The sequence below is a fragment of the Eupeodes corollae genome, chromosome 3 (assembly GCF_945859685.1).
Source record: "Eupeodes corollae chromosome 3, idEupCoro1.1, whole genome shotgun sequence".
NCBI lineage: Eukaryota > Metazoa > Arthropoda > Insecta > Diptera > Syrphidae > Eupeodes > Eupeodes corollae.
Genome location: NC_079149.1, coordinates 34,351,253 through 34,375,590, shown reverse-complemented (window position 1 = coordinate 34,375,590; position 24,338 = coordinate 34,351,253). Strand labels below are relative to the sequence as shown.

Here is a 24,338-nt window from a genome sequence, read left to right as displayed (position 1 = left end):
CCCTCTCCCAAGGAGATTCTTCTTTCTGAGTTGAGCTGAAGCTGACTTTTGTGTGTCCTTTACCTTCCCTGCACATTCATAAATGACATCCCATTCTTCCCCCAGTGCTCGAGATCCCAGTAGAGTAGAGGTACAGTGTATTCACATCGTGTTTCTCTCGACGTTTTTACTGCTTTTTTTTGTTGTATTCTTTAATTTCTTATCCTCGCTCGGTGCAGAAGTGGAAACAGCAAAAGTGTCTTTGCTGTGTTTCGATTTTCCAATATTTTTGTCATCTCATATATACTCAATGGTGTACCGCAGCCATAATACTAATAATATGTATGTACCTGTTTAAATTCACGAAATTCCAAAAAAATAAAAAGGTGGACATCCTGATCCTAGCTGTAGGTAAAATAAAAAGTTATTTTTTATCCATTATTAATTCATAATTTTGCGTTTTACATTGTAATTCCGAATGTGGTTTCTGAAATTGTACTCCATTTATGTCAAAGTGACGTTTCTAAATTATAAATGGAGTAGTTACCTATGGACGAGTTCACATTCACACACTAAAATGAAAGAAACCTGTACCAACAGCAAAACAAACGAAACAATAAAGAAAAAAGCGTTCAAAGTTTAATCTTTAATGATATTCATCATTTTTGTTGTTTCATTGAACTGTGCGGTTGGTGTGTTGTGTGGTAAAATGGTAAGAGGTGACGATGACGGTGACGAACTCCCCCCGTATAGAGACAGCAATTAAAATAAATATAATGCGCGATGATAAAACAACAATAAATTGAAACAAATTCCAACAAAATAAAAAATACAAAATACAAAACAGAGAAACAAAAGTGGAGGAAAACAAAAAAAAAATACTTTGAACAAGATTCCATTTAAAAACCACCACCTTCATGCATTCTCACAACTGAATTCAACAAAAACAACAACAACAACAGAATTGAACAACGATGTATAATTTAACCAGTGTGACCAAAGTCATATTTTATTCATACATATGTACATTGTTCATATGTAGGTATATAGAATTTTGGGTATACATATGTATATTGGTTTATGTATATGGCAAACGCTGTTACTACATCAAAAATGTGCAATGGCTGTGAAGCCTCCTCTTTGATGAATTAATTTCTAAATGTTTTTTGTGTGGAGTTTGAAGTATTTAACAAATTTTCAATTTTCAAGTGATTTTCAAAAACTCCTTCATTAAAAATGCATCCTCTGATGATGCGATGCACAGAAAGGCATACAAGTACTTTGAGTAACTTTTATAACAGCTTCCTAAAACACAGGCTTATGTCAAAAACCTAACGAAAATTTACTTGTAACAGAAATCAGTATGTCATACTTTTACCGGAACTTAACGAATGGAACTTGAATTGCTTTATGGTTGATATACAAGGTTTGTGTGTATTCGCGGGTTTACATAAGTCAGGTTAGTTCCATAATATAGGGTTTTTCAATAAGAAGTTTCATTTCGATATTAAAAAATTACAAAAAGAGGATTTTTTCAATAGAAATCGATTGTCATTTATTTTATTGTTAAGAGGTATGTTGTTGCCAATGGAAAACAATATCAACCAAATGGCCACCATGGCTAAGGTTGCAGTTCAATATTCTTTTCAGTTGTATTTATGTTTTCGATAACTTATATTATTTCATCATTGTTTAAGTGAATTTTAATTGTTTCAATGCATTGTTGAAGCTTGCATTGTTACATTTTTAGTAATGGCGTAGTTTTTACTTGTCAAATGTCAAAAGATGACGGATTCAAAAGTGATAGTTACCCAAATAGTGGACTATTCAAAATGAAATTATTTTGATTTCTGTGGAAAACAGTGATTCTTCGATTTTGAGTGGAATTCTTCTTTTTTGCAAATTCTGCATTTTTTCTCCACCTGCTAACATACTTCAGCCAACTGTCACTCACTTCACTAAATCCGAGTTTTAAAAATAACTCACTCTGCACACAAAAATATGGGATGTTTTTTAGAGGCACTATAGTTTTTTTTGTTAAATAAATTTAATGGAAATACCAAAATAGTGGCTATATTAGGTCGAAAAGTTCATGACATTTAATATTTTAAAATAATTTCTGACATATGAACTATGCGAATTCACAACTCTTGCCAACAAATCCGGTCTTATTTCGTTCTTGGCTTTAAAATGATTGACCATGGTTGGTTTTCAGCATATCCAGACCTAAGATTGAACGTGCCCGCACGGAAAGTGTCAAATTACACAACCGATTTCCTCAATTGAGATACATTTCCTTTGAGATTAGTTGGTCACCAAACTTTTCGTTCAAGTTATACACAGTTTTACATTATGTATGACATGCTACCTCATATTCTTGGAACCATATCTTCTCCAAATATGTCCAATGGTTATTGGTTAGGTTAGGTTAAAGTGGCTGTTTAAGATGGAAACGGACACACTTAATGGCCCATTGTGATACCACGTGAATCTTGAGGCTTCCTGCTAAGCGTTTTTGAGCTAGAGCAGGACATGGTGAAGAACTGTTTCCTCCTCTTCCTCGTTCATGCAGCTTCTGCAAAAGTCATTTGAGAACACGCCTAACCGCGTGGCATGCTTTCCTATTAGACATTGTCCGGTTACTACACCTATTATCGAGCTCATATGCGATTTGCTTAGGGATAGCAAGCACCTTGAACATTTTAAATCCAGTGTTGGCCAGATGTTTTGTGTGACCGGACACGTGGTGATGTTGTTCCACCTGGTGCCTGCCCTCCTCACAGCGTCTTGCAGTAGCAACAGCTTACAAGTATAAACGATTGGTATGCCAGTATGTGCCAAACGTGGTAGGATGGGCTGCACTGTACCGTTTCTGGCGAGTTCATCTGCCTTACAGTTACCTCAAATGGCCCAGCACCCAGCAAAGGTGGATATTAAACTGTTGTGCTATCCCCATTTGAGATGATCGACTGTAATGGACTGTTATAGTGTTTGTAGAGACGGAGATCAGCGATTTGATAGCAGCCTGGCTATCTGAGAAAAAACGAATGTCAGACGTTGATATCACGTTCCTTAAGCCATGACAAGACTTCTTTTATTGCTAAAAGTTTCGTCTGAAACACGCTACCATGATTGGGAAGGCGCAATGAGAGACTTAAATTCAGTCGTTCAGAGTACACACCTCCACCAACCCCTTCTTTTGTTTTTGAACACTGCGACGAAGCTTTGAGGTGAATGGCAGAACTTGCAGCTATTTGTTTGCTAACTATGTCAAGAGGTTTTAGATAGAGTAAGGTGTCCAGTGCCTCAGATGGGGTCGTGCGAATCGATCCGCTTATACAAAAAAAAATTACACATTATTGGCTTAAGCGTTCGCTTTTCCAGGCTGAAAATTGAATCTAAAAGTATTTATTTGTTTTTGATGTTCCTAATGGAGTCTTATGTAAACTGTGTTCATTCCAAAAACGAAAATTCTGTTTTCTTTCCGTACATTTTCGAAACTAAAAAAGTAAATACAACAAAGAGATAAAACTCCATTGTAGTAACACAGGCAGAAACATTGAGTATTTGTTTATATTTTCTATCGACAAAATTGACAAAGTTTAAGTCTAAGAACTCTGCACAAACTAATATCAGAGAGAGAGTTTAGTTTTTTTCTCTCTGCTAATATCGCCATACTCGGGACATGAATAAACATTACATTGGAAACACTTGGACACTATAACAGCGGGTGTATTCATAAACGTCAGCCTAACTAAGAACTGCGTTATCTGCATTCATAAAGTCAGATTTTCGATCGAACTAACCTAGTCGAACTGCAGTACCTACCTTGCATAAACGTCAGACTGTCGTCAGCGTCGGAAAGATTGTGCAGCTGAATTTGTTTATGAACTTTGTTTACATACAAATCAGACCTTTTTGTTTATTGCAGACATTCTGCATTGGGAGTGCTTTCACAAATGCATCAGAAAAGAAATGCGATTGTACTAGTTTAGATTTTCTGCGTTTATAAATACACCTATAGAATTGTATAAAAGCATCATTCATAAACATAATATGCTTCATAAATCACCATCTTAACACCAATTAAATAATGTATATTAATCTTTCAATAAAAATCAAATTTTCGTAACCGTTAGCGTTTGAAAGTTCAATTTAAAAATTTCTCGGAAATGTCATTTGAACTCATGCGTCAAGGTCAATGTAGGCTCTTAATTAATTTCGTGCCTACTTCCGGTTCCGATTAAGCGAAGAGCATACAATAAATGTGTATAATTCTTTTGGGGATAGGTATATGCATTTTATTTAAGCTTTAAGAAAAAACAATAAATAGATAGGTATTTAAATATCTCTAATAAGTAAAATAAACACAAAAATGGGATACAATTTTTATTTTTGCACGACCTCAAGCAATAAATGGACGTAAGATTTTGGGAAGAGTCAAGTGTAAGTAGGTATCAAGTAGGGTTTAGAAAACTCCGAGGCTTTGGTTCATACCAACAATTTTTTTTTTAAATATTTCAAAACACAAAAAAGAAAATCAACAAAACAATAAACATATATAGGTATGACGATTTTGGAGACTTAACTGTTTCTATGGAAATAGTACATGGTTATCAATTTTGAATTTTCAAAAGTAAAAGTAAATAAAACACAATATATAAAATATTTTTTCATGGTATTTCTTTTATATTAAAAATTTTGAACGTTGTCATTATGTGTGATGTCGCTACATCATTTAAATGACTACCACGCAAATTGTTGCAACCATCGATTCTTTCAAAGTAATTTTCGACCACTTTTTCACACATATTATCATGTGGTATCTCAGCCATAACTTGACGAAAGAGTTTTAAATTTATCTGCATGAACACGGTCTTTTGCGTAGCCCCACAAAAAAAGTCCAGCAGTGTCAAATCGCATGATCTTGGTGGCCAGTTGATATCGCCACGACTTGTCTCTTGCAATAAAGCCATATTCGCTTGAGTTGTGTGGCAGGTGGCATCGTCCTGTTGATACCGCATATTCTTCAAGTCGTGTTCTTCAATAGCAGGCAAAAAACGTCGGTGTTCATAAAATCATAACACTCCGAATGGATGATGACAGTCGTTCCATCTTCGTTTTCAAAGAAGAAAGGTCGCACCAAATAGTGACTTTTTGTGGATGTAATGGCCTCTCTTCAATTACTTGAGGATTCTCAGAACCCCAAATACGACGATTTCGTTTATTTACATACTCACCGAGTGAGAAATGTGCTTTGTCGCTGAAGAAAAATGTGTTCGACAAATTGCCGTCACCGTCTGTTGTTCAAGCACCCCTTCGACGTATCTACGACGTTATTGTGTGGGCGGACTCTATTTGGCTGTAGGTGTAGATCCAAATGTAAAATACGCCATAAGACATTCCTAATTTCTAAGGACGACGAAGAATCCACACATTCGGGTCTTCGGCAACACTTTTACTTACAGCAGCCATATTTTCAGTGTTACGAGAAAAACGATGATGCACAGGCCTTGCAATATTTGTAACCAAACCAGTCCCTTAAAATTTCTTCAGAATTTCGCCCATTGCTTGAGTAGTTAGACAATTATGTAAACCATAATCTCCTTTTAAAGCACAATATGTGGCTGTGGCAGAATCAGCATTTTTTGTAGAAGGTAATAGAAAGTTAAGCCGAAGGTTTTAACAATTTGTATGCGCTGTGTTATAGTTAAGCGATTCGTATTTTCAGACTTCCAACGGAAAAAAAAAATTGGTCCAACAGCTTAGTTTTACAGATATCGATTTCCAGTACTAAACTTTTGAAACCTCAAAATGGATAACCCGTTTGTTTTGCCAGAAAAAATATAGAAATCAACTTTGTTTTGAATGCCTATCACAAAAACAATTTAACTAATTAATTGTTGATTATCTTAATTGATAACCTGGTCACCCTCGCCTCAGCGCATAACATAACCAACCAAGGAATCAAGTCGACTCTCGACGTCGCCGTTCTCGTTCGTCGTCGACATACACCAGAAAAGACAAACAACAAAAAAAAAGACAAACAACAAAAAAAAAGAAAAACATAAAAATAACGAGAAACCGTCAGAAAGAGAATAAGAAAAAATAAAACAATTCTGTGCGAAAACGAAAACTACAAATCCCCACTACCAACACACCACACACCATACACCATACCACTCTCGCGCTCCTGCTCCTGCTTTTGCCTCTGTGCCTGTGACTGTGCCTCTGTTGGTTCTGTTGTGTGCTGTGCTTCTGCCTTCTGCTTCCCTCTGATATTCAACTCACCACCGCGCCATGTCGTGCCGTGCCGTGGCCATCCTATCCTACATCGTACCCGAGTACTCGTACATCGTCGTCGGTTCGGTTCATGTTCATCGTAGACAGCCAGCCAACAGCAAGTTCGTTTCGTTCGTATCGTTTTCGTCGCCATCTTGAAAGACGGTCTACAATCCAGTATCGCGGTGTGAAAACTGTTAAATTATCAATAAATATTAACAAATTCGACCGGAAAACATGAATAAAATGTTTACCAACTCATCCCGCCTCCCAGCAATCTAGTTTTTTCCCCATCAAATGTGTGTAAAGTGCATAAAATAATGAATTAAAAGTTTTTTCTTCTTCCTTTCGGCTCGGGCTCGGTCCACACCACCAGAAAATTCTTATAAGCGTTTGTCTCAATGTTCACTGTAATACTGCGTGTAACTGTGTACGAGTATATATGCAAATTCTGAAATTCAACTAAATAAAAACAAAAATTATAAAATTATTTACTTCCAGAGCGTAAACGAAAACAAACTAAAAAATGTTTCTTTGAAAAAAATGCGTTCAAAAGCAGAGCGAAAAATAAAAAAGTGTTACAGTTAAAAAAAATTCTATGAAAAAGAAAATCGAAACGAAAGAAATAAAAATTAAATAATTGGAAATGCGTGTGTGTGTGCGTAGTAGTGTTTGCGTATGTGTTTGTGATTGAGTGTTTTGTGAGAAAAAAGAGAACGAACAAGAGAGAGAGTGTGAGAGAGAGAGAGAAAAAGAAAACGGCTAGCTCGACTCGGGTCTTATTGTGAATGTGTGTGTAAAGTGTCGGTTCGGTTTTGCTTTGTTTTTTTTTGTTTCTTTTGATCCAAACAAAAACGAGAACGGCACATCGAAAGAGAACGAAAAACGAGACATTGCAAGAGCATGGCACACGGTCACACGGAACGTCGAAAAGAAAATTGAAAGAGTATTTATTGTCAATGCGTGGTTTTTCGGTTTGTTTGATGTGGTGGTATGGTGTTGGACCAGAACCATACGTATTTGTTATTCTCTCTTAAGTTGCATTCAGTCTCTTAAATTTTTTTTAATTTTTTTTTGTTCGAAGAGAGTAAGAGGATAAACGAACATAAATAGAAAAGAACAACAAACAAAAAAAAATAACATTTTAAAAGAAAAATAAACAAAAAATAAAAACGAACTATACCTTAAAAGAAAATGTCAAACATGAATTGATTTTTATTTGTTACCCCATTCTCTATTCTTCTTGCTAGCTTCTTCGTTCTCTGGAGAGTAGGGTAAGTTGGATGACACTTGGGTTGTTGGATTTATTTTTTGTTCTTTCTTCCTTTCTTTCTACTATTGTTGTTCTTGGTATTTTTGTTGTTGTTGTTGTTTTCGATTTCGAATGACCTTCTATGGGGGTTTTCCATGAGTTTACACTTTTTTAATAGTACAAACAAAAAAAGAAAGAAATAGTGAGTAATAATAACAATATATTAAAAAAAAAAGCGCGTTGTTTAATTATATTAATAGGTACCTACTTTGTTTTAGTTGTTGTTTATTTCTATGAACTGAGTGTAATATCTGTCTATTTTTGGTATTGACATTTAATAAATTTATTACGCTGATATGAGAGAGAGAGTGATAAATTATAAAGTATAATGACATAATTGTTAGAAACGTAGGTAACTGTTTTTCTTTTACGATGATTAATTTATCGGATTTGATTTAAACCTTACTTTCCCGAATTCGAAGAATTTACATTTTTTTTTGAAATTTTTGTTGAAAGTACCGCCTATCATGATCATGTAGGCCAAGGTAGTTCTTTTCTTGGGTGCGCGTAGGGGTTACCTCGCGAATTTTGTGTGTTTTTTTGTACGCATTGGTTTTTGTTTTCGCAATTTTTGCAGGTATTTATCTTGTTGAATCACTTTTAAATGATTGTTTTTGCTAATTTTTATTTTGCAATGTTATTGTTTTACAAAATAGATAGGTACATATTTCGCAATTTACATTTCATTAGTTCGAATTTTAATTTTGGTTAGGTTGGTATTATTAAGCTTGAAAATGTTTGTATGCCTATGATACTTTAGTTTTTGAATTACCAACTTTCATTACAAGTGTCTAGGTATGTCATTTTTTAATGCTTCGAAATTCTGTTATAGCTAGGTACGACTCATTGGCAAAAAGGTTTATGTTAGAATAGAGACACATCGAAGAAAATATAGAACCTTTTCCGCCAAATTATCGTAAGCGCCATCAAAAATTTGTATAGTGGATGAAAAATTAAAAGTTTCTGCTGGCCTATGCAATCACTAAATCATTTTAAATGTAATACCTACCTACCCAAGTTAATCATGGCAATGAATTAATGACTCAAGTGGTAGCTAGAAAATTCCAAGGCTCAACTTTCCATCACCGCAGCACGAATTTCGACTCTCGGTTTTTTTTTATTTAATAGATATGTGAAAATAAATAATAACTGTAGCAATTTTAGAGCGAGGAAACATTTATGTTTATTTTAAATTAATTTTCAAAATTCACTTTTTTACATACAAAACACACAAATATGGTTGATTTTGACATTTCTTCCATGTTTTTTGTTCAATGTTGGCGTGCTGATGAATAAGCTGCGTTGTGAGTTTAACGTATCTTCAGATGCAATAAAATTACTTTTTTCTTATCTTAGCAACAGAAAACAAGCCGTTTATTTGAATGATAGTCTGTCTGAGTACCTACCTTTACTTAAAGGTGTTCCCCAAGGTTCTATTTTATCACCCCTGCTTTTCTCGCTGTATATAAACGAAATCGCTTCTCTTATTCCCGACGCTTCAAAGCACTTTTATGCAGATGACATAAAAATCTATAGAAGTTGTTCACTAGGCCTTTTCGAAAACTGTGCTTTTGATATCAATCAGGATCTCGATCGGATCTCAAATTGGGCAGCTGATAACGGTTTGACTCTTAACCCAAACAAATGCAAATGCCTTGTGATATCCAAAAAAGAACTTGATTTGTCGTATTTTCCCTCAATCATGATAAATGGTACTATATTAGAATTTGTAAACACTTCTAGGAACCTTGGTGTGATTTTTAATAGGACTCTTACATGGAATGACCATATAAACTTATTAGTAGGAAAAGCATATGGCACTTTAAGAACATTATGGACTGCTCAAGGCTTTACGCCGATTAAAACACGAACTCTACTTGCTAAGTCTTTGGTAAAAACCAATCTTAACCTACGGATGTGAAATCTATCACAATTGTGATTTCTATAGCAAAAACAAATTAAAAGTAGCCTTTAATAGTGTAATACGATATATTTATGGATTAAAAAGATATGACCATGTTTCCCATCTGAGACGAAGCTTTTTAAAAATGTCTTTCGATAACTTTATCAAATCCCGAAAATTGATTCTACTTTTCAAAATTATAACTACGCAAAAACCAACATATCTTTATGAACAACTTCGGTCTTCAGTATCAAACAGATCAACTTATTTAATTCATCCTCGTTTAACGTGTCTTACATCTGCGAAACAATTTTATATCAATGCATGCCGCCTTTGCAACTCACTCCCACCTTACTTGCGAGAACTTAGTGACATACACAAATTTCAAAAAAGTTTACATGATTTTATTTCTAATCAAAACGACTAGCTTATCTTTTACAAACATCTCACTTCCAATTCTCTATTTCTTTCTTTTTTTCCTTCTTTTTTTTCTATTTCTTCTATTTTTTATATAATTACCAAAAGTAGAGATATATAAAGTTTTTTGCCTAAAGTTTTTTTTTGTTCATAGATGTACATATTATTATTTATTTTTATTATACTTTTCTTCTTTGGCTATTTAAAATCACTTTTATATTATATACAATCGTAACTTATTATTTAAAATGTTAGTATTTATTATTTATTCATAAACTTTCACTACCTTATAAGATTTATCTTAATGTGTTAGTAACAATTACCAATAAACTAAACTAAACTGTTGCCATACTTGCTTTTTTTTTTGGGGATTTCTTTGATTTTAGTGCTCAAATGCAAAACGTACGTTGTAAAATTCTATAGTGATTCAAAGCAGGAGGTTGCAGGGGGGGGGGGGTTATCATTCCCCGTTACATATCTAGCTGTTAGTACGCCGTGTTATCAATTCAAATAACTTGTTTTACTCTCAAAAAATGAAATAGAAAAAAGTAGGGTTAAGTCCGAAAAAGAAAATATTTTTTTCTATGACTTAAAGGTGTTTCCTCGCCTTAATATTTAAAACATGTTCTATTTAGGCTCCTAATTGACTGTAAACAAAATCAGAAGGAAATTTGTGCTACGGTAATGGAAAGTCGCCCCAATTTCAATAATTTATTAACGTCTTTTTCATTGAAAATGTCACTTTTGATAAAATTGTGAAAATAAGTTGATATTTTTCATAAATAAGTGCAGTATAAAACTTAATCTTTCACCCCTTAAACAGCCGGAAGAGTAGTCACAGCTGGAAGAATAGCTGCACCACAAGCTGCAATTAAACTCACTCGCTGATGCAACTGCACTGTTTTATTTATTTATTAAAAACAGTAAAATTGACATAGTTATCTCCCATTAAACATAGATGAATATTGGGACGACCCCACCTGTTATTTTTAATGACAAGCTTGTAGACACAAGAATAAGTTAAAGTTCAATGAACTTTTGCTGTGGCAACTTTTCGTGTGATATCTACAGCTGTTCATTGAAGGGCTATGATATTACTTTTGCACATTGCATTTTAGGGTTTGATTTGGTTTAACTTCCTAAGTAGGTACTCAAGTCTAGCAAAACTGCTAACTATCGTATTAAGTCTTTGACAATAAATCAGAAAAATTAATTATTTGGTCTTATATTAAAGTGTTAAGTTCATTTAAGTCTTTGTGACTAGTTTCTGATCTTAGTCTATTTTAGCTCACGTTAAAGAATGTCAATGCTACATGTGCAGCTTTTTATTTGTGTTTAACCAGAAGGTTACCCGAAGTCACTATTTTTGTCATCTTCAATTTCGAAACTTCTTACGAATTGGTTCCACACTTAATTTCTTTCTCTTAATATGGCAATAAATTACGGCATTGCAATATAATTATATAAGGACACAATTTATATATGCAATTATAAAAACTATGATTACCGAAATCAAGAATAGTATAAAACTGCTTGTGGTCCGGAACAAATTATTAGAAATTGTTTTGGAAATATTGGGAATGAGGTTCAAATGCAGAATGTGCTGTCTATTATAACAATTGTATTAAATATATCATCCTCCTACTAGTTGAATTGATTTTTTTCGAGCCGATGAACTTTTCTCTTGGCATTCTCAGAAAAAAAAGAAAAACTTCCTTCGTCCATGGTGTTTTGAAAATCACTTTTAATAAGTATGCTTATTTGCTCATTGGTTTAGCCAGGCTCAAATGAAGAATAAAGCCTATTCCTTTTGTTTAAAGTATTACTAAGGAAAATAAGATTGCAATGAAAACGGGAAGAAATTTTACCTATTTATGTAATTCGAAATAACTATTATTTGTTATTATTCTGCAACAAGATAATGTAAAACCAATCAACGGGCAGGTTCAGACGATATAAGGTCTTAAAGGTATGGCAAATTTCAAGTAACTGCTGACCAGTTTTCCAAAAAATTGATTTCCAATTAAGTCAACTTTATTTTCATATAGTGACTAGAAAGTTAGACAGAGAAATATCTCCATACCTGACAACGACAAGTCAAGTTTACCATTTAACTGAAAGTTGAACTTTATTACTCTGTAATTTATGAATTTTGTGCTGAATTCCATTTAATGTTTTGTCTTTATTGTCAAATTGGAAAAATAATATTCTTTAACAATACTAAGTACAAGTACATAGTAATGCACTTGTAATTGCCCCAGGAGTGTTTTGTAGACAATACAATATTTTTGTTAGTTCTGGCAGAATCAACTGAAGATAAAGGTTAGTTGAAGTAAAGTTTCGAGTTTTAAAAGTATAACACTTCAAGAACTAACTAGTTAAATTGGTCAAAATTTATTTTCGAAGCATGCAGTTCAGTTGATGTTCACAATAATCGGTAAGAGTTACTTCTCAAAACTAGAATTTTGATATTTTATTGCTTCTTCGGCGATTTAGCTTCGTTAAATGTGATTTTGTTAAAATTTTCTTTCATAGCAAGAATTTAAATTTTTTGATTTGAAAAACAATTATCAGAAAAGATTTAAAAAAATCAGTCTTCAGAACTTTATTACCAATAATACAAAAAGTGTACATGTCCGTCCAGTTAGCATTTGCACTTTAAAATTTTAGTAAACTAATTATAAGTTAATTGTCATGGTTTTTCGTAAACTTTCCGCAAAAGAAAAACTCAAGACAAATCTACAACAGTAATTTGCATGCTCAGTTTTTTTAACCGTTCTAAGGGGTGGTAGTGCTAACTTGAATGCCAAGTTAAAAAAAAAACAGGTGTGATATTTGTCCTTTTTTTTAATTTTTTATTTATTTATTTCCATATGGCTATACACATTAAGATATAATATCTTATAAACTAGTGATAACCTATTAAGTTTAACAATGCAAGCAGTGAAATAAAAAAAAGAAGAGTAAAGAAAGATAATAAAATTTAATGATTGTTTGGAAATGAAAGGAGAAAGAAGATATAGGGAGAAAGCAGGAAGAGGTGGAGAAAAGAGCAAAAAAGAAGCTATAACGGTTTAGACAGAAGAGGGAAGAAAAAAAAAAATTAAAATACTGATAAAAATTGACCTAATTTTCATCTTTTATTTGATAATGACCAATATTATGACAAAAGTATTAATAAGGATAATAACATTAATTGGTGAAACTTTGAAATAAAAGTTAATATTTGAGTTTTTGAAGCTTTGAGCACCTTTAAAAAAAATAGGGTATATTGAGATATCATGACCCTTTTTCATAAAATGTCTGCTTTAAATAATTAGGTATGTCATCTCATCTCATTTAATACTTGATTTGTATCTTTCTTTTTTTTTAACAATGTAGAGTTGCCTAATGCTAACTTGAATTAGCATAATCTCATTGCAGGACGACTCATACGATTAGTGGAATTCCATAAAATGTACTTTTTTTTCTACAATTTTACTAAATTTGTTTAGTCTTTTAACCTTACTCATATTTGGAGTGGACATTCCCTACCCTGTGTGCTACGGCACACTGTTTTTTATTTCAATGTATTTTATTAAATAAAAGTCCTTTTACATTTTTAATATTTATTTTCATTTATTAATATTTAAATAGAATATCGGAAAAATTTTATTTAAACTTCTATTTACCACATTTAGTACACATTTTAATTTGAGGGCCTCCACAAATATTATCAATCAAATAAGGTACAGGGTGATGCAGCACCCTGGGTAGGGTTTAAGGGATAAACACCTATAAAATAAGTTTATATCCGATATTTTTTATTGTATGTACGAGTATATTATAATATGTGTATAAATTTATTAACCTACCACAATAAAAGAATGTGTCGTAAAACTGTACATTATTTTTACAGTATTAGAAAGGACAGTATTCACTATTACGACAAATATCAAATTTTGAGTAGAAAAACGTAAAATTAGAAAGTTTCCAGAAAATTGTTCGTTTTCCTATTTCTGTCGAAATTTTTTCCAACGCAACTTTCAGCAGTCCTTCTATATGCTGAGGTGAAATCTTAAAATCCATTTGTTTATATAATTTCAAAGTAGGTATATGCATGTATCTTTTTTATCTTCATCTGTATTTTTGTATTGAATCCTTTATCAGAGATGAATTTCACTTATAACCGAAAAATGAAAAAAAATACCTTGATACATAAAAACAAAGATTACTCTTATAGGTATTAGGCGTATCTTCATTGTAACCTTAATTAAAGGTGCAAGCTGCATTACAGAAATTCGATATGTTAAATGTTAAATTTTGTATGTCCAGGTGTACATACTACATACATATATACCTACCTGTTTATTCAAAATTTCCAGTTGTGCCGGAAGATGCAGGTAGGTAATCATGAACTCCCAATAGTACTTCAGGTATTAACAAGTCGGAAAGATTTTTGTATTAATTTAGGGATTTGAATACAAACGTAGTTTGATTTTCACTCTTAATCAGGTAAATATTATTGTTTCAATCAAAAATAAAATTCTTGCGGCAACTCTTAATGTGATGCGAAAAAAGGAAAACAAAAGAATGACAATCCACACGAAAATAACTAGGTAACATTTAAGCCATTTAGACTACATTCTACTTAAACTAAGACACCTTAGAATTCAGCAAACCAAATAAGTTTCTTTAAAAATTTTACAATTTTGTTTATTGTTGAGTAGAGCTGTAGCAAACCGTATGTATTCGTTACTTAGTAACGGGTATTTTAGTTTGTACCGAGTAACGTTTCGGTACTCTAAAATAAATGTCGTTACTTTTATGATCTAGTTACTTTTGTTTAGGTAGTTATTTCATACTATACGACGCAATACATACCAGCATAGAAAGTGGTATTACACCGTCATAATGTATCCTGTTATAGTGTGCTGTGCTTCGTTTTTCTGTGAACTGTGTGTGTCATATGTCAGTTGAGTTAACATGTACATATAGCTAAGTAGTTGAGTAGTATAAGTTAAGTGTGCGTTTTTATTGTAATGGGTAACGTCTCTTTTCATTTTTCGTATCTGTTGTAGGTTGTAGGATGAGAGATAGACAATGCGGAGTTCAAATTGAAAGGAGAAAAAACAACATTCCGCTGCATTAGCTTCTAATTGTAGGCAAAATTTATTTTGACAGTTTGGTTTTCTATCTCCCTTTCTCTGATATGTGGTTTTGATATTATTTTTTTTTCTTTTTTTGGTGTTATTGTTATTTGTATGTTTTTCATCATTTACTAATGTTACCGTTACTTTGTGTCGGTATTGATATTTTTTGAATTTAGTTACTTTGAAGGTCGTTACTTTTTTAGTTAGTGGGAAATCTCAAACTGAATTTAGGTACTTTGGCGTCGTTGTTTTTTTAAGTGGAAAATCTCAAGTTTAAATTAGTAAGTGCATTCAAATGGAGCGAAAAAGAAGTAAACTTTGGAACTTTTTTAGTTCAATTCAAGACAGTCGTGAACGCGACAAGGTTAAGTGTGATTTGTGCCATTCATGTTATTCTGTTAAAGTTGGTTCAGTTACAAAGTTAAAAAAAAACATTTACTGTCTAAACATCTATCGGCGTATGAATCTATTTCAATCCCAAATGTGCAACCTTCTCCAATGCTTTCTAGAAGTATCCCTATCGAAACGTGCGAAGATGTCCAAGGAATTCCAAATATATTAGGTAACGAATGTAATGCAAATGCAATAGCCAATACAATGGAAGTATAATTTAGCTCTTTAAAAGAAAAAATATCAAAAAGATAAAATGACAAAAATTGTATATATTTTTCAATGCAACACATTTAATATCTTTTATTTAAGTTTCTCTCAATATTTACTTCATATTTTCCGCTAACTGTGCTGAGAAAACTAATATCCTGATATCAGCTGCATTCAAATTAACACATACACAAACTGTCTTTATGTTTATGTACAATTTTAAACAAAAATGTATCATTTAGCTTGTGCTCTAGTGCATCTGAAATATGTACCTAATACATTTTTAACGAAAATACCAATTTCAATGAAAGTAACGAAAGTAACTAGTAACGATACATTTGTACCGAATATTTATACCAAAAGTAACGTATACATACAGGTACTCATTTTAACGTTACTTTGACAGCTCTATTGTTGAGATCGGCAGACATTTTCAAGGAACTTTTTCTTGGGTCCTTTTTCAATAAAATTGTGATTTTTCGATCAATTCTGGGTGTTGTTTTTTGGGCTCTGGCTTTACGTGGGACTTTTGAAATGGTTTTGTTTTGCTAAAAATGTTAAATTGAATTTACTTTCATGAGTCCCTGCTTCATTGGATTAGTGATTACCTTTCGGATTGTTCAATACAAGTAGTATTGGATGGATTCAAGTCTGAAAACCATAAAATAAATGCTGGTGTGCCCCATGGCTCTGTTCTATCTCCAACATTCTTTCTCATTTTTATTAACGATCTCCTGTCTGCTACTTCTAATCCAATACATTGTTTCGCTGACGATAGCACTCTTAGCTTTTCATATTCGTTTTCAGACTCACATCCTTCTTCTTCGGATGTTGAACAGCAACGACAAAATATGATAAGCTCTCCCATTTTCCCTCCTGCATCTTACTAAAGCCTCTTGGATAGTATTGAACGTAGATCATTTAAATTAATAGATGATAATATCATCATAAATTCATTCACTTCGCTTGAACTTCTTCGTAAGGTTTCTTGTCTGACCCTTTTTTACCGTTATTTTAACGGTTTATGCTCTATCTCTGGATTCCTAGTTTTTCCTAGTCTTTGCAATATTCAGGAATTCAAAATTAAATGTGCACCAACATCTCCTTTCAAACCCTCCTTTCCTAGTGCTCACACTGTGTCTGCATAATAAGGGTAGTAATATCCCCTTGAATGTACGCTTATTATAAAAAAAAATCACCATTGCCAATATTTTTTGGCTATTGAATTTAGTTATAGACCTTTCTCTTTTCGCTCCACGTTCTTCAGAAGTGCAGCTTTTAGATTTTCCCTTAGCTTATGGCCTTCTGCACAAAATTAAGATCAATACAAGATCATTTTTATTTTAAAAATGATAGAAATTGATGGTCCTAATTAATTTTCCAAGTGAAAAACAAAAACAATACACATCAGAAAATATGATGTGACATAAGTGAACGTTACCTCAATTTCAAAATGCAAATAGAATTATAATAAATTTTACTTTCATAGCTGTAACTAGATAAACTGCTACCTAGGACAAAATTGCGATTTTGTGATCAATTCTGGGTGTTGTTTTGGGCTCCGTGGCTCTGCGTGAGACTTGGGGATGCTTTTGTTTTGCTGATAATGTCTAATTGAATTTATCACCATTCATTGGGCCGACTATACTTTTTGGCTTTTTGATTAAACCTTTCACTTGTAGTGCGATAGCTATACTTTCCAGGGTTAAATGAAAACTGATAGAAATTGATGGTCTAAATTTTGAATTTTGGCTGTTCTTGTTACTTAACAAAAATCATCAACACTGTACATCATTAATTAAATTAAATTGGGTGGCGCAACAGTCCGTTGGGAACCAGGGCCTAGTGACTTACAACTCTCAACCATTCCTGTATGCGGGTACTGTTGTCAGGAATGGAAGCGACCTACAATTTTAGGCCGAATCCGAACGGCTAATTTGAGAAAGCACTTTTTCATGACAAGAATTACTCTTGAAGAATTTGTCAATTCCTCGCAAGTGGCAGTACCTGCGAAAATTATTTTTTTTTTATTAAGGTGGCATAGGCAGGGATTGAACCCAAGACCCCTTGCATGACAGTCCAACGCACTAACCATCATGCCACGGGTACTACTACTGTACATCATTACCCGTGTTTTTTTTTTCATTCTATAAATAGTATAGTAGACAATTCCCAAGAAAACCCATCGGCAGTAGCCAGATTATTAAGTGCGATCTTTTGGTATTCCATATATAGCATAGTGAGAAATTGCCAACAAAACGATCCGCAGTAGCAGATTATTGTATTTAACAATTGATAGAACAGCAAGAAGACCTGTCAGTATAATAATAAAAAAAAACACAAATAAAAGAATGTTTTCTGAAAATCAAAAGTTAATGTTAACTTCACCAACAAAAAAAAAAACTAACTAAAACTAATAAAATGGACAATTTTCAAGAAATGGTTAGAAAACATCTGGAAATTCATTTTCTATAAAACAAGTTAATTTAACAATTGCAGCTTTGACATAAAATAAAAACTTCAAGAAGGGAGTTTGTTCTTAGACTACTACATTAACATGTGGTATTGAAGCGAGCTTGAAAATCGCCTCAATTTTGTATATACCTGAATCGTGTTGAAATGATCTTGATTTGATTCGATTTCCGCCATAGATCGGAGTCCAGTCAAATTTTGTGAAGAAAAACCCTTGGTGAGGAGTTGGTTTTAGCCCTATTCTGCTATTCACTTGGATCGTATATTCGATTCACTCATTCGAATCCCTTTCACACTGCCTTTGCATTCTGCTATCCATCGGGTGAACTACATTATAGTAAATCAATTTGACTTTCAAATAAACAGCTGTTCATGAAAAAATCTTGGGAATGTTTGATAAATTGTTTTGATTCATACAAAAATCAATCCACCTAAACAGAACAATTTGTGTAATTTCTGGAAATGGACAGTATTTGACTTTTTATTCCAATCCTCAAACAGAGAGCTTAGGAGAAATGTTAAAAAGTGTCTTCCTTTGCCTGAAAATGTTAATATTCTTCTATTTATGAAACAAATATTCTAAATTAAACAATAAATTAGTTTTCACTTACATTTTGCTTACAAAAATTAAAAAACCAGACATCAAATGAAAAATCCGATGCATTTTATATGCGGATCTGAATTGTATAGAATGAATGCGTTCACGTGAATAAAAGAATACCGCGCAGTATTACCGACGTTACCGACAGATTCGTTTCGAATGAATAGAAGAATAATAATTAGTGAAAATTAAATCAATAGCAGAATAGGCCTCATAGTCTGTTTATTTGCATGTTTGTGTTAAAAAAATATAGTTTTGTTTTTTAATCAAATTTAAAAAAAATGCACATAGAGTAAGTAGCATATTCTTATATGGTCTAAACTTTTCAGTTCTTCATTGTTGAACACGAATTAAACTATTTCACTTGCACTTCATAAGAAAAATCGAAACACCATTTGCATGTTATAAAGTGCTGTCAAACTTAATCATTTTTAAATCTTGTGCGGTGGAAACGCCAAAAAGATTTATTCAATCTAAACCGAGATAAACCATTGGTGGAAATATAGCAAAACTTAATTATCTTTTCTATTGCAAAATAAGCCCAGTTTGTCCATTTTCATTAACAAAACTAAATAATATCAACAGTAACAGATTGATTTTTTTCTCCAATGGAAATCACACATGATTCCAAATGCACAACTACTCAACGAACAAAGCCATCAAGATACAAATGCAATATCAATCGTACCAACATTTGAGAACGAAATCACATAAGATCCATTCGAGACTCTTATAAATGTCGAAAACCCATCCGTAGTAAAACTCTGCTTTAACTTTTACCGGCAGTACTTATTTATACTGCGGATATTGTTTTTGTTATTCGTGTAAAATCCTACTATACTATTGATAGATTTTCCAGCAAAACACGGGTATTATCACAAAATGTCAAAATTTGATGTGATATTAAGTGACAGTTATCTGAATTTTAAAATGCCAGAATCCCTTTGAACTTGATAAATAAATAAAACTTAATTAAATTCCAAATTATGACACAAAAGTACCTAACTATCTACATAACGGGTAAAAGATGCATTTAAAAAACCATGAAGATAATTATGATTATCCTCCCTAAATGTCTATCAACGCACTAAGTGCCTATTTACATATGTATGCACATGTACCTACCTACCTACACACGAGTAGTAATGTGCGTACGTAGGTAATTTAAAAGGATGATTTAAAAAATAAACAAAACCAAAAAAAAATAAGTTAAAAACTTGTTGATGATTTAATTGACTCGTCTCGCCCCCATCTCTCGTATAGGTATAATAAAATTATAATTTACAAGTGTAAAAAGCCACCCACGCTAATAATAATACGAATACGAACAACAACAGCAACAACAAATTATACAAAAATTTGCACACACAAAAACATAAAAACAAAAAAACCTACAAAAATTCATTGTCTCTAAATCTCCATCACTTCGCTTTCGCTTCGTCTCTCCTTTATCTTTTCTCTTCTCTTCCTCTTTCATTCGTTTATATATTCTTCTTATCTGCCATTACTTGGTTTTTACATAATAAAATTCAATCACCTCTATCCACCTTTTGTATTGTGTGGATTGTGAATTGTAAAACAAAGTAAGGAAAAAAGTATGAATGAAAAATGTGTAGCCGAAGAATGGGGAAAATCTTATAGTAAAAGAGAGTGAACATTGTGCGCAAAGAGATCATACTCTCACTTTCTGGAAGAGAATCTCGCTCTCGGCATTGGCACTCTTTTTAAATCATTCAAACTTTCCAGTCAAAGAGAGTTAGTAGCTTTCAATGGATTAGTGTATAATGAATTGGATTGTAAGAGAAAAAACTCACCACCCAAACACCATCACTAATTCCAAATAGGCGCCAAAGATTCTCCTCTCCGCATTTTCTTTGTGAACTTTTTCTCTTTTATTGTAATGGAGAATGAGGGTTAATTGATACACTATTGTCATCTCATTTTATCTAATGTATGGAAATTCGTGGATGAGTGTTTTTACCGCAGGCCTTTGGCTGTTTGCTTTTATCACACAATTGTATGCGTCGAACCAAAGGGTGGGAATGGGAGAAAGAGCAATATAAAACAAAAAAAAAGATTGTTTTATTTTTCTTTATTAAATTTTTAATCTATTTTAAAATTAAATTTAATATAGTTTAGTTTACAAAAAAAAATGATGAACAACTTTCTCTTTTTATCTCTCTTTGCAGGTCAAGATAATAATCATTAAACGGCATTTGCAGATTCTTATCAAACAACAGAACCTGTCACTATGTAACAACAAATAATACTCTCAATATGGAGACAAACATTCGTGGAAAATCAAACTTCTGATATCTACAAAACAGAAAAACCGACATTATTTTTTAATGAAAAGAATTTTGTTTGCTATCGAAAAGCAAAACAAAAACAAAAAGAAAGAAGAAGAACACAAAAATCTAAATAAAAATGAAGAACATGGATAAAAACAACGATGGGGGAGACGGAAAGTCCGGCAGTGGTAAGTCGGGCTCTTCGAGTGGTGGCGGCGGAGGTGCTGGCCATGACCAGTCACTCCTTGACGCAGCCTCATTATTTGGTAAAAAATTCTTATCAAAACCTAGAAAATATGATTAAAACAAAATAATCTTTTTTTTTGTTTGTGTTTAGCATATTGGGGTAGAGATCCAGCTGCAGCTGCGGCAGCAGCATCTAATCCGCTCTTTAGTTCCCAGTTTAATGCGGCTGCAGCCGCTGGTCTTGGCTTACTACCAAGTCCAAGTTCATCTAACGATCGTTACTCGATGGCGGCAGCAGCTGCGGCCGCTGCTGGACATCATCATCAGAATACAATGGCAGTTGCTGCATCACAAGCCGCAAGTTTAGCAGGTTTGCATCCAGCAAGTGAGTTTGAAACCCCCTTTAAAAGGAAGGGTTACAAAAATAATATAATGTGTAGATTATATTTCGGTATTGCAAAAAAAAAAAGAAAGGGGAATTAAAAATAATACCACATCTCTCTTTTATATCATATTTAAATTTTTGTTGCTGTTAATTTTGTTCCAATGACCCAATTTTTGTTTGTTATAAAAATTGACTTTGATATCATTTTGCAGGTTGGTGGTCAGTGGCACAACTGGCAGCACAAGATTACTTTAGTCGTTTACAGGCATCGGGGTTGTCACCATTTCCTCATCCAGATTTAGCTTCTGCATTTCCCTCGGCATTGGGTTTGGCTGGGGCTGGTGGTGGCGGTAGTGGGAATAGTAGCAATTCAGCTGGAGTATCGGGTGGCGGTGGTGGTGGTTCGTCTTCGTCGAATAGTAAATCGAGTTCAAGTAAAAGTCGCAAGGAAAAACGCCAACAACAGCAACAACAACAGCAGCAACAACAACAACAGCAGCAGCATCAACAAAATCTTTCAAATAGTATGAACAGTGGTGGGGGCTCATCAGCGTCTGGTATGCATGGCCTTGGTGCTGGAACCACAATAACACCATCATCAGGTTCTGGTTCAAGTGGAGGTGGTTCATCATATAAGGTAAGTTCTTATAACAACATACTATATACATATAACAAAGAGGATATAATAAAATAGGCTAATTTTTGTTTAATGTTTAAAACCTTGAGGGAAAAACCTATGAAAATGCATATTCTTCCTGTCTGTTATAAGTCCTGGTGATGTTAATCACCTTTTTTTTGTTCAGATTTATGATATGCACCTATATCTACTTTTATAGAAGAGGGAGTAAGTAATATACACTTTTATGTGTACCAAATATATGTAGATGAAAATCTGCGTGATGTTATCCCAGTTTTGTTTTGAAACAATCCTTTCTCACTTTTTGTTGGTGCTATTCGAAAATGCTGTCAACCAAAATGAAAATAGGTATGACAAGCATTAACTTTTTTATAATTAAAAATATTCTGCCTGTACTTACTTGTTTCCATATTCATATATTGTATTTGTGCATACAATAAGATAGGTACATAAATATGTACAATTATTGTACATACCACATATAAATTTGTGCCTGCTACCCGACCTGTATTTCAATTTTGGTAATACCCACCTGCATTAACATTTAACAATAATATTCGCAAATATTAATTACGGATTCCAACGAATTCGAATTTATGTGACCCATTCCCTTCCCCCTGACCAGATACCATCTCCATTCGCGTCCTGAACCAACCCAACAATACACCAAATTACAGGTACAATATCTGCTCCAACCCCAAAAATGCGGAATGATTAATTTGAGATTTCCATTATTTTTTTTTATTATTATTTTGATATACAACGACGACCAAGCGAGCACTCCCCTCCATCATGAACATTATCTTAAATAATGCAACAAAGTGTTAAACGCAACAACAAAATCCGATACATTTGTACAAATTCACACAGAGCTAAATTAAATGAAATGAAATGAGGTGCTTTTTTGGCAATGCCAATGGTACAATAATACAACGAAAGGTGGACAGGACATTTTAAAGTTCCTACTCTACCATTATTGAATTATTTTGACACAAGTTTCAAATCGCAACGAAATATCCAATTATTTGTGGTTTATATCTAAATATTATTTTATATTTACAGTACATACATACCCATGTACATATTTCTGTTTATGTTGATTATATGTACCTATGTACCTACATTGCTACATATAATTTAGAGGTGCGTGTGTTTTTGGGGAGAAGGATGGATACGAGTGTGATTCAGGGAAGAAGGATTTTTGCTAACCAAATCAGCTGTCGAAAAATATATGTATGTGCGCTTTTTGGTTCTGTAAATATTCGTTATTTAATTACTGGATTATTCATAATATAAATTTTATTGATTTTCATTTATGATTTTGGGTTTGGGTTTGGGGTTTGAGTTTGGGTTTAGCAAAAATTTCCACCAAAAAACACATGAAATTTTGTAATCCTTTAGCGACGAACTCAAGTGAATTATGTGTATTAGAGGATTGTTTATTGTTGACTTCATAACAAAAAATAAAAAAAATTATTATTGTTTTTCAAGGATTGATTATGATACTGCATAATTAATTCAAATAAAAAAGTTCTTTATGGAAATACCTATAAACATGTAATAATAGTTTGGAAATATGCAATTGAGTTATTCAAGGATTATAATACGCATTCAAACAATTAAATTGATTTGTTGAAAAAAAAAATGTATCTTGTTACAGTAAATTAACATGAATTAGATCTATTTGCTTATTGACTCATTTCGATTGGTAGTCGACGGTTGGAAATGTCTCCTCCAACGTCAATGCATCCGTTGGCATTCTCAAAAAACTTTAGATATAACTATCTTCACTTCGTCTAGGTCAGGTAGGCGGAATTATTGATCTGCGTCGCCTAAATTGAGTGGTTCTATCTCCCTTACAGCAGAATTCGGTTCGTCATCGCCGTTATATTATTTGGAGAAGTGGTCTTTCCATATTCTCAATATCGATTGCTATCTACTATGATGTTTCCCTGATCGTCTTGACAGGCTTCGGTTCGTGGCTGGTACCCTTAGGAGGTTTTTTTTACCTTTTGGTAAAATTTACGAACCTCATTCCTGTTGTGACATCCCTCTATCTCATCGATCGCGCGCTTCTCGTGCTCTCTTTTTTTTCCATTTAAGAAGCCGGTTTTCCTCTCCCCTCTTCTGCTCTGGTCCTT

The 24,338-nt window shown here is 33.1% G+C and overlaps 1 protein-coding gene across 9 annotated transcripts in view; it reads left to right on the top strand.

Moving 5' to 3' along the window:
• LOC129951552 (bromodomain adjacent to zinc finger domain protein 2B) overlaps positions 1–24,338 on the top strand; it is a 126,510-nt gene that overhangs the window by 71,171 nt on the left and 31,001 nt on the right. For 3 of the 9 annotated variants that reach the window (XM_056063767.1, XM_056063766.1, XM_056063765.1), the window contains exons 2-4: positions 20,888–21,255; positions 21,327–21,560; positions 21,773–22,197. In XM_056063767.1, the coding sequence (XP_055919742.1) occupies positions 21,126–21,255; positions 21,327–21,560; positions 21,773–22,197 (789 nt within the window). In that variant the 5' untranslated portion in view covers positions 20,888–21,125. Of the gene's footprint in view, positions 1–6,292; positions 7,536–20,887; positions 21,256–21,326; positions 21,561–21,772; positions 22,198–24,338 lie in introns of those variants that run through there. The other 6 variants (XM_056063764.1, XM_056063771.1, XM_056063768.1 and 3 more) reach the window with 6 other exon arrangements.